The following is an 11,073-nucleotide window of genomic DNA, read 5'->3' on the forward strand; positions in this document are numbered from 1 at the left end:
TCGAAACCCAGCGGGGTCAGTCAGCGGTCCGGCGGGCAGGGGAGGGAGGGGACAAGGAGCTCCCTACGAGCCCCCGACCCCGAGCATCCCCGCAGCTGACGGCCGGGCTTTTGTTACCGCTTTGCCTTGGGGAGTGTTCCTTAAAGTGCCCCGGAGGAACTATTTCGGATGGGGAAAATAATCTCAACGCGGCGAGCTGCCGGGAGATCAGGACCCCTAGCCCTGGAGCCGCCCATCCGCACCGGCGCTCCCCGGCCGTGCCCCGGTCCCGGTCCCGGGTGGGCGGTTCGGCAGCGCGGCCGCCCCTCCCTCCCTCCCTCCCTTCCGCGGCCGCTGCCGTCCGGAGAGACAAGACACACCTGCCCCGAGGGGGCTGGGGGCGTAGCAATGATGACAAGAGCAGCCCAGTGTTAGGGTTCAGTTCCAGCTGATTTTATTTCCTTCCCGAAGAAAAAAAAAAAAAAAAAGGAAAAAAAATAAAAACAAACAAAACAAAACCAAAAAAGAGAGGTTATTTACAGAAGGTATATCAACAATCTGACAGGCAGTGAACTTGACATGGTTAGCTGGCATGATTTTTTTTTCTTTTTTTCCCTTTCCCCACGTTGTGTTGTGGGGGATCGTAGACCAAAAAAAAAAAAAAATCTACACAGCATATTGCACAGGATGGATGACCAAAAAAAAGAACAAAAAAAAAAGAACAAAAAAGTTAAACCCTTAACGGAACCACCTCATTAGGCAGACGTCCTAGTGCCTGTCATGTTATATTAACATACATAAACACACAATCTTCTTTTTTTGCTTATTATAATACAGACTTAAATGTACAAAGATGTTTTCACTTTCTTCATCTTAAACACAACAGCTATAAACCTGAATACATATGCTATCATCATGCCATAAGAGACTAAAACAATTATATTTAGCGACAAATAGAAAGGATTAAATAGTCAAATACAAGAATGAAAAACGCAGTACATAGTGTCGCGAACTCAAACCGGCATTTCGATAGATCCAGTGGTTTAAACGGCACGTTTTTGCTTAGAAAAAAAGTGCAAAAGATGTGGTTTACAAGTTAAAGGTACAGGATCCCTTCTGCGTAAATGCACCAATTGCTTCACTTCACCCGGGGACAGGTGGCTCCCCAAAACGGCAGCAAATTTTACAGTGTAAAACCCCTGCCCCCGGCCGCCCCCTCTGCGGAGAGGCGGGGGGCTGCGGAGCGGGCAGCGGCGGGGGCGGTGAGGGATGCTGTCACTTTAAGATGCCTGCAGATTGGAGTGTAAACATGGACAAAATAGGGGCTGATTCGTGGGTGTGTGAGAGTGTGAGTGAGCGTGAGCGCGCACACGCGTGAGATACTAACCAGCGGCCCTGTTGTTAAAATCAGGAAATCCAAACAGCGATTTACACCGATTTACACCCCCTTTATATATTTTTTACAAAAATACACTGAGAAAATAATCAAACGTTTTCATCTCTCTTCTCTTTTTGTTTTTAAAAGTGTCAAAAGTCTACATTTAAATATAAAAAATTAAAAGTTAAAACTCTAGCCCTTCAGTGAAGGAGACATAAAAATGGTGCGGGTAACAACGAGAACTACCAAAAAAGGACAAAGAAATACAAAGTCAAAAATGTTTGGCCAGTATAAATACGTCCACTTATAAAATGGCATCCGATTACATTTACAAGGAAAAAAAAAATAAAAACAATACGAGGATGGAGCATCGGTGAGAAAAAACAGTCTTTTCATTTACAGCTATAAGGAACAAACACATACATACTCTGAGAAAAAATTTGGTCCTGAATTTTCATTTTTTAAAAGTCCAGCACAGATTTGAGTTGCGTTTGAATCCTTTAAAGAGTTAAGAATGAAAAAAAGCTGGTGATATTTTTGTAGGAATCAAACATAGCGCCATCTATCTGCTTTTATGTTATCCTAACACTAGTTTTGTTTTTTTAAACTGTTCAACAGTCTTACAGAAATCTTGAAAAGATAGACAGAATAACATGCTATATTAAACCCCACCAGTGAAATAATCCAACACCATCACGATTCTGAGTAAGAAGAAAAAAACTACTTTTTTTTTGTATTTTCGGGATTTTTTTTTCTTTTTTTTTGCAAAAGCCATCGCCCTCCGTTTCCCCTGTACCACATCATGACAGAAACTGTTCCCATTCGGTCTCTGTTTCAAAAGAAGTTTTCAGTGTTCTTGAAGTTTCAGGCTTATTTTTCTCTCTACATATTACATGAGGTGACTGAGAAAAGCGCTGCCACCAACTTATCTGTACGTGCAAATCCATTTCAGTTTATTATTATTTCCCCCCACCGTATTTCCAAGACAGCTCTCAAGTGTAAGTCTGGCTCTTCTCCGCTTAACTAGGATCTCAGTCCAGCTCCACCTCCTCCTCCTCCCAGCATTGTTGCCTCTTCTCACCGCAGAAGAAACCGGGACAGGATTTCTCCCCACAAATGTGAACCTTGCAAAGGATTTGGGTGGATTTTCTCTTCTCTTTTTTTTTTTCCCCAAGCAGTTCTGATCGCTCTTTCATAAGAAAGGGCGAATGCTCAAGACATCCAGTGTGCGCTCAGCACAACGCATTGCTCCCCCTCCTCTTTATTCGTATAAAATGGGCAATAACAAAGAACCCAGAGGTGTGTGTGGTTTCCCCCTCCCTCCCCCTTTCTCTGTCTCTCTTTTCAGGAAATAAAAAAAGGGAAAGGGACAGCGTCTCGCTCCCGCCGGTCTCTCAAAAAGCACCGTCAGGCTCCTCTCTCGGAGGGGGCGTGTGCGGGTCCGTCTGCAGCCGGAGGAAGGGGACTGCTGGCCTTTCCGCAAGGAGAGGGCGATCCCGCTCCTTCCCCGAGCTCGAGAAGCAGTCTTTCAACAGCCCCTTCCCAGAAACAAACAAAACACTTCCTCCCCCCGCTAAAAAAACCCAAAACACAAACACCGAACAAAAGAGAAAAAGACACAAAAGCGTCCGGCGGGGTGGGCGAGTCCTGCCGACAGCCAGCGCGCCGGTGCCTCCTCCAGCAGGGCCCGGCTCTCGCCTCAGTAAGTGAAGACCAGGTTGGAAATGCTGGACTCCAGCCAGTCCCCCGAGATCATCTCACTTACCTCCGGCGTGCAATAGTCCGGGAACTCAAAGTGCGAGCCCGAGCCGGGCTCGAAGTTAAAATCCAGGTCCCGGTCGAGCACCGAGGAGCTGAAACTGCCCAGGGACATGCTCTCAAAGCCGGGGCTGGGGTTCAGGTCCAAGAGGTCGTCCTCAAACTCGTCGTCCGACGAAGAGGAGCCGGAGGAGGAAGAGGAGGAGGAGTGGGAGGACGCGGAGGAGGAATGCGCCGTCGAGGGGGCCGGGGAGGAGGCGCGCAAGCTGGTGTAGCTGCGGTGATCCGCGGGCGAGCCGGAGCCGGAGGGCGAGGGGCAGGCGACGCCGCCGCAGTCCCCGTCGGGCCGGCCCGCGCCACCGCCCCCCTCCTCGTAGAGGCTCAGGGGGTCGCCGGCCTCCGCCGAGCTGCTCAGCGTGGGGCTGCCGGGCACGGCGCCGCCGGGGGAGGCGGAGGCGGCCGCCGCCTGCCCGCTCCCGAAGATGTAGACCCGCTTCAGCTTCTTCTCGGCCAGCGGCTTGCCGGGTCCCGAGGACGCGCCCGCCGCGCCCCGGGGCTTGTAGAGCGCCTGGTGCTCGGGCGGCAGCAGCGCGGCCGAGGGCTCCCCGGGGAACGGCGCGGCCTTGCCCCCCGCCGCCTTGCCGTGGGGCTTGCCGCCCGCGCCCGCGCCGCCGCCGCCCGCGGGGGAGGGCTTGGAGCCGCCGCCGCCGCCCTTCTTCGGGGCGGGCTTGGCCGGGGCCGCGGGGCCGCCGGAGCCGCCGCCCGCGCTGCCCCCGCCGGCGCCGCCCCCGCCGCCCTTGTCCGCCTTGTCGCCGGGCTTGGCGGAGCTGTTGCCCGACTTCACCTTCTTCCTGGGCCGGTACTTGTAGTCAGGGTAGTCCGCCATGTGCTTGAGGCGCAGCCGCTCCGCCTCCCGGATGAAGGGGATCTTGTCGCTGTCCTTGAGCAGCTTCCAGCGCTTGCCCAGGCGCTTGGAGATCTCGGCGTTGTGCATGTCGGGGGACTGCTCCATGATCTTTCGCCGCTCGATCTGTGACCATACCATGAAGGCGTTCATGGGGCGCTTTATGTGCCCGCTGGGCGTCTTGCACCAGCTCGGGTCATCCGCCTTGCCCCCCGTGGAGGCGGTGGAACCCGGCGTGGGGGAGGAGGCGATGCCCAGTTCGATGCCGGCCCCGGAGTCGGAGGTCTCGGCGGCCAGCAGCGCCTCCGTGTTCTCCGCCGTGTTGGTCTGCTGCACCATCGCGGCGGCGGCGGGGGGCTCGCCGGGGCTCAGCGCCGCTCCGGAGCTCAGCGCCGCTCCGGCGCGGGGCAGGGCGCGCAACTTCTCACAGCGGCACCGGGACGGCGCAGCCCCCCGCGGCCGCGCCCCCGCTCCCCGCACCACTTGTACTTCCACACCGGCGCCTCAGCTCCGGCGGCGTGGTCCTCTCCCCCTCGAGGCAGCGGCGGCAGAAGCAGGAGTGGCGGGGCCGCCCGCGGTCAGACAAGAGTTTCTGCAAAAGCAGCCCCGCAAGCCGCCGGTCCAAGTTTGCTTTTTTTTTTCTCGGGGTGTTTGGGGCTTTTTTGTTTTGGCTTGTTTTTTTTTTTTTTTGGAGGGGGGTGTCGGTCTGCTTTTTTTCCTCACCACATCGGGTTTCCCCCCTCCCCGAAGCAGCTGGTCCAGTTCACAAGTGCGTTCCGCCTGCCCGCGGCGTTTCAGGAGAGCGGCACTTCTGCCGCCGAAAGTCTCTCAGCGCTGGGCACGGCCAGCGTGCACCGCCGCGGGGGAGGGGGGAGGCGGCGCGCCCCCGAAGCCCCGAAATTCCCGGCTCCAGGACCCGTGGTGGCGGCGGGGTCGGCGGCCAGGAGTTTGTGCAGGTTGGATTTGGCAGTCGTGAGGAACCGAGCGACAAGGAAAACCCCTCGGGATAAAGAAGAAGAAAAAGAAGGAAAAAAAAAAAAAGAAATAATAAGAAGGCAAAAATAATAATAATTGAAAAAATCGCCGTAAAAAAAGAAAAATAAAAAAGCGCTCGTGCATGAACGAGTGTGTACGTCCCCCGGCAGGAAGAGCGGCGAGCCGGGCGCCCAGCCCCGTCCTCCTCCTCTGCCGACGGCGGTGCTGCTGCTGCTGCTCCGCGCGCGCGGAGCCCCGCGGAGCCGCCGCCGCCCCCCGCGCTCGCCCGCCCGCCGGGCGCTGCCCCGCGCCCCCCGCACGCCGCGCTCCGCCGGCCGCAGCTGAGAGCGGACCCCGCGCCCGCCCCGCGCCGCTTTATCCTTTCGCAGCCCGCCCCGCGGCCAATCGCGCGCTGTATCCAACGCCCTCCGCGTGCCAAGCCCCGCCCGCCTCCCCGGGATTGGCGGCCGGCGCGGAGCGGTAATAATGGCCGCGTGCAATGGGAAGCGCCCGCGCTGACCTCATTCCCGGCGGCGGAGCGAACTTTTTAAAAGGGGCAGGAGGGCAGCTCCGCGCGCCGCCCCGCGCCTCGCCGCGCACGTGCCCGCGACACCCCCCCCCCCCGGCCGCGCTCCTCCCTCCCCTCCTCCCCGCCGGAGGGGGGGGAAGAAAAATATCAGGAAATCAGCAAAAATCATCATAATACAAATAATTTCTTAAAAAAAAAATAAAGAAAGAAAGGGAGAGCGGGGAAGATAGGCGTCCCGCCCCCGCGCGCCGTGGCTGCGGGGCGGCGAGCGGGGACACCTGCCCGCACAAAGGGCCGGGAGGGTGCTGCTGCCGCCGCGGAGCCGCCGCACGCCCAGCGGGCAGCGCTGCCCGGGGATGCCGCAGTGAGCCCCGCGCCCGTCCCCACGCCCACACGCGCGGTGTCACGGAGGGGTCGCCAGCCCTGGAGAAGCGCCCGCGAGGCGCTGCCGGCACGCCCCCTCCGCCGCGGAGCCGGAGCGGAGCTGGAGCGGCGCGGGGAGGGGGTGGGACGGGACGGGCGGCGGGCACCTCCCGCGGAGCTCACGGCGCTGAGTTACCGCTGCCGCCCAGCCCAGTGCCCCGGCGCGCAGCGAGGAAGAGGTGCTGCCCTTATCGCGTTGTTACCCTCCGACCCCTCTCCTGCATTTCGCTACCTGCCGCTCCCGAACGCCACGGCCGATCCCGATCCCGGGAAGAGGCTGCGGCCGGGGGTCCCGGCCCGGCCCCGCCGGGTCCCCAGAGAGCGGGAGGGGCCGCGGGAGGAAGGAGCAGCCGGCGGGCAGGTATCAGCCCTGCGGCGGAGGTGCTGCCGTGCTCCCGCCGAGCAGGGCCCCCCCGCTTCTCTCCGGGCTTCTTCCTAGGGTGTAAGGTGCTTCTCGGGGATTGCTGTTTGATCTCATGTGCCCCTCCCTCTGCCCTGCCATAATCAGTAATGAAGAAAAGCAGGGCGGCGATGTCAGGCGCTGTGCAGCACCCCTGAAGGCCTCGTGGCATCACCCCCCCCCCCCCCCCCCCCGTCGAATATCCAGGTAAAGGGGGCAGTAAGACCGTAAAAACAATGGCGGTGTTAGTTCCCAAGGACCCCTCACATCGTTCATCAGGCCAGGGACCAGAAAAGCTATTAGGCAAAACAGCTGTGAAAAATTTTGTTGTACACAACACCAGTTAAAAACACCTTTTAAATCAGAAGCAAAATAATGGTTGGATACAGTTAAAATATCTAAGATAGAGTTCTAAAAATAAATTGCACATGTTTGCAAGAAAATTTATGGTACCATCCTTTAGCAGAGTTTCTAGCTGGATTCAGAACAGGCTTTGAATATTAAGATCTCACCCTGGACTCGAAGAACACTGCTGAGAAAAATCCTGAATTCTCAGTACCTCCCTGGGTAGGCCACCTACATTACTGAGACTGTTTTCAAAGATACAAATTAAATTATAGCTTTGCTTGCAAAAATAATACATTAGATCCTCATACAGCCTCTGGTCAAGACTGGATAAAGTACTGCTTTCCCCTAGGTTGACGACATCCAGTGACATCAGTGGAGTTTCTCACCTTTACACTTTGTAAGTAGTAAATCACGCTGTTTTCCCCCTGCAGCCCCAAAGCTAAGATCAAATCTGTTCTACCCTATACCACCAACATCTACAGAAATGGAGGCTCACAGTGGGTTTGGTGTCAGGAACAAGTGCTGGCTTTTGCTTACACTCTTGGTATTCATGTGCAGCAGTGTAAAAACTGGGACTGGGAGCAGTCCATAGCTTCTGGCTGCTCCACCTGTCAGCACGGTATCCAGCAGGATTTCAACCCCCAACTGTCGTATTCTACATGTAAATTCCAATTTGTTTAAACTACAAAGCGAGTAAAATATTCTCATATTTCCAGACACAAATTAAACAAACAAACCCCAAACTGATAGGCAGACATAGAAAGAAAAACCTTAAGAAGCTTTTCACTTGGTTGTGTTAAGCTCTGCAAGATCTTGACCATCATGAGTAAAATTCATCTCCAGGTGGGGAGTTAAGTGTCTTCCTGATCATTGTCTTCCTGATCAAAGCAGCCACATTAATTTAATCCTGGTTCAAAACGTGTGCATATGGGATGGACAGAAGAGTATTATTTCCTGAACAAAAACTCCACAAAAGTGAAAATTAGGGCTGCTTAATAAAGCAAGTGTAAGAACGTGATGTGAAACTCTATAAAAAGCATTTTACTACAATTTTTCCTCAAAGTTAGTTGCTTCCACCCCTAATCCTCCAGTGGCGGACCGAAAGTACTTTCCAGCCCCCCAAATTTTTAAGCCTAGGCATGAAGCGCGAGCATTCAGCTTCCGTCTAAAAATGAAGTTTAAAGAGTATTGGCAAGGCTTCTCCGCGTTTTGCAACTTAAAAAGCCTCGAAACTCCATTCCGCTTCCTGCCGGCTCGGTGAGCCCGGGGCTGCGGCGCGGGACGCGAGGTGGCAGCGCTGAGCCTCTTCTGCCAGACGTGGGAAAACGCCGAGCTGGCGAACCCGCGACTATTATTTTTTTAATTATTTTTTTCCCCCTGTGGTTTTACGGAGCAGCATAACGCTGCAAGTTTCTGTCTGAAATTCGGTGGGTTTGCATCAAAGAGCGGCAATGCCCACGTAGTCAGCTGTACGCCGCCAGAACAGCGTGCGAGTGATGCCAAAGCCCGGTGCGGGAGTTAAGGGCAGGGGCACTGAGAACACCCTTCGCACACACCGGGACCTGCGTATGGAGCAAGAGAGATTGTTCAGGAACAGCACTCTGGACAAATCTACTGCAGGACTGGGCATCCCAAGCGTTGATTCTAGCATTCCTATCCCTGGAAGTATTCAAGACGGGGTTGGATGGGGCCCTGAGCAACACGATCTAGTGGGTGGTACCCCTGCCTATGGCAGGGGGGTTGGAACTAGGTGATCTTTAGAGGTCCCCTTCAACCCAAGCCGTTCTGTGATTCTGGACTGAGTGCAGGTTCTGTGTGTGAATCAGCACGCAGAAAACGCCTTGAGGACGCGCACTTAGCACCGCTCTTTCCTCCCCCCCGCACCCCCTTCTGTTTTAAACTGAGGATACCAGCACACGGGCTCCTTTAAGTGCAGCCCTTGCCGTTGATCTTTTCCACACCCCCAGCTCCGCTGGCTGTGGGAAATGCTCGGCAGCCTACTCCGTCTGAGCTCTCGGGAGCAGACCTTCCCTCCCGTGAGCGTGTTCCTGCGTGCCCTCGCCGGCGCGGAGCGCTTCCCTGTCCTGGCGCTGCTCAGCCAAGAGCCCCCGCAGCTCCTGGGAAGAGGCTGCGGCCGCCTCTTCCCGCTGCAGTCTCCCCGGGTTCATTAACCCCGCTGGGAGCCCAGCAGCGCGCAGCCCCGGCTCGCAGGGATGCGCGGTGCGCGCCCCGCGGGCGGCTCTGCCCGCTCTCCGCGCCCCCCGAGGTGCCCCCGAGGCGGGGCAGGGCAGGGACTGAACCCGCGTGGGCCGTGTTCACCTCCACGGGAGGAGCAGGGCATCCAAGGGTCGTCTAGCGACCCGAGGGGACACGCTGCGGGCATTGAGTGAACGAAGGAAAGGCGATTCATGGATGTCCTGCTTCCCGTGCCCCCGTGACAGGCATCCACAGGGTGGGGAAAGGTGGCTTCTTAAATCTTACTTATCTTGAAGAAACCTCTCTGCTATTTCTGAGTGTTTTCCTCTCTGCGACCAAAATTCACCTCTGTAACACATACTTTTCCTGACGTTCTGTGCCGCATTTGAAATAGGTGTATTTGGGTTATTTTAGCCTTCTTGAACTGCAAAAGACAAGGCCAGAGCAGAGGTATGCTGCCGGAGAACACATTCCCTACCACCTTCCTATTGCCTATTTTGATCCAGTAGATGAAATACCTGCCATTGAAGGGGGGAAAAAAAAAGTCATGGCTTTTAAAATAACGTGATGATAATAGATATTCACCAAAGATCAAAGAAGAGCGTGCTTAAGGATTAGAGGTGTAAACTGAGACATGAAAGTGGACCTTCCTTCTTCGTCCTGTTTGCAAGAAGAAAACTCCATTGTACAATTGCGTCACTCCAATTCACAGTGTACCTTTATTTAACGTGATTCATAAACGCTTTGAACTCCCTCCGACAGCTTTGTGGAGAAGAACTTTTATTACTGGGAAGTGTTTTATGGAGGATATTGTTTACTTAGGAGTAAAAATCTGTTGCCTAAAGTTGTATGGTATTGTTTCCTTCCAGACTGTATATTCACTTGCATTTACTTGAATACAAGCCTGCACATAGACACCCAGTGCTCCTGTTATGAAATGCCAACACATTTCTAGCTCATTTAATAAAATAAGTAGGTAGGAATCCATTTGCATATACAAATTTATATTAATTCAGATATTTATCAGTTATATGTAAATGGTTTGGGAGGGCAGGAACATCTCTCCAGTGATTTTGGTAAGAAAATATGACAATGCTTTCAATCCTTTATCCACTTTGGTGACTTTTAAGTTTAAACTTGTTCCCTAAGAGTAACACAAGTTCAAAAAGCTCTGGTAAAATAATAATGATTAAAAAACCTGGAAAACACATTGTTTGCATTTACTTAAAAGGAGAATTGCACCCCTTATTCAATCCTGTAAGATTTAGTAAACTTTTTTTGGTTTTTAACAGCTTCATGTAAGAAGAGCTTTTAGTTCATTTTAAAAGACGTTTTGGCAAGCCTTTTCTGCAAAATGAAAAGCCACAAGGTTGAAGAGGAATTACCGGTCTGCTGCATATGTAGCAGCAGATTGCATATGCATGAGCTGCAGCTGCGTGAAGGCCACCCTGGGAAGGGGAGCCCAAGAGGAGAGCCAGCGGAGGGGAGCAGCGGCTGGCGGTGCCTGCAGCCAGCTCTGACAGGGCCCATCCTTCCTCCCTGCAGGAGGGGCAGGGAGGGAAGGCCCCACTTCTTTGGACCACTGCACTTTTTGAACGCGCTCCTCTCCTCTGCCCCTTAAGTTCCCTCCCAGCCATCTGTGTTCTCCTTCCTGCTTGCCCTCACCTTCTACAGCCTTATCACCACCGCCCGTGTAACGTTCTGCTCATCTTTTCCTGCCATCTCTATGAAAGAGCAAACAGCTGCAAGCAGGAAGTTCAGCAGAAGCCCACACAGCACTAAGAATGAAGTAATATTTGTGCCCACTTCCACAGCATCATGGTGTCACACAGACTTACAGCATCATTGATAAGAGGGAGCTACAAAACCACTGTGCATTGAATTAATGTGGGTTGTTTTCAAAGATCTTCAATGGCGTGTTGCGTGCTGTTAAATTCGGTGCATGAATGTCTTCTTGTATTAAGAAAAATGCTGCTTGTACTTAGTCCTCCTGGAAAGGAAGCATTAGGTATTCACTGTGCACACAGGAAAAAGGGTTTTTGTAAAATGTAGATCTTAGCATTTCTGACTCGGTTTTTGCGAGGTCATTTCTTGAGTGATTTATTTAAAATAATTAAACTAAAGGGGGAAAAAAGAGAAAAATGTCTTGCATTACTATTTAGTTGTGAAAATGGTCCATCCTT

At 53.6% G+C, this 11,073-nt stretch overlaps 1 protein-coding gene across 1 annotated transcript; it reads right to left on the reverse strand.

Moving 5' to 3' along the window:
* Positions 1-593: 593 nt before the first annotated feature.
* On the reverse strand, positions 594-4,414 carry SOX4 (SRY-box transcription factor 4). Its single transcript, XM_033079256.1, has one exon. The coding sequence runs from the start codon at positions 4,356-4,358 to the stop codon at positions 3,057-3,059; it is 1,302 nt and encodes a 433-aa protein (XP_032935147.1). The 5' UTR covers positions 4,359-4,414; the 3' UTR covers positions 594-3,056.
* Between the last annotated feature and the right edge of the window lie 6,659 nt (positions 4,415-11,073).

Source organism: Catharus ustulatus, chromosome 1 (genome assembly GCF_009819885.2).
Source record: "Catharus ustulatus isolate bCatUst1 chromosome 1, bCatUst1.pri.v2, whole genome shotgun sequence".
Taxonomy (NCBI): Eukaryota; Metazoa; Chordata; class Aves; order Passeriformes; family Turdidae; genus Catharus; species Catharus ustulatus.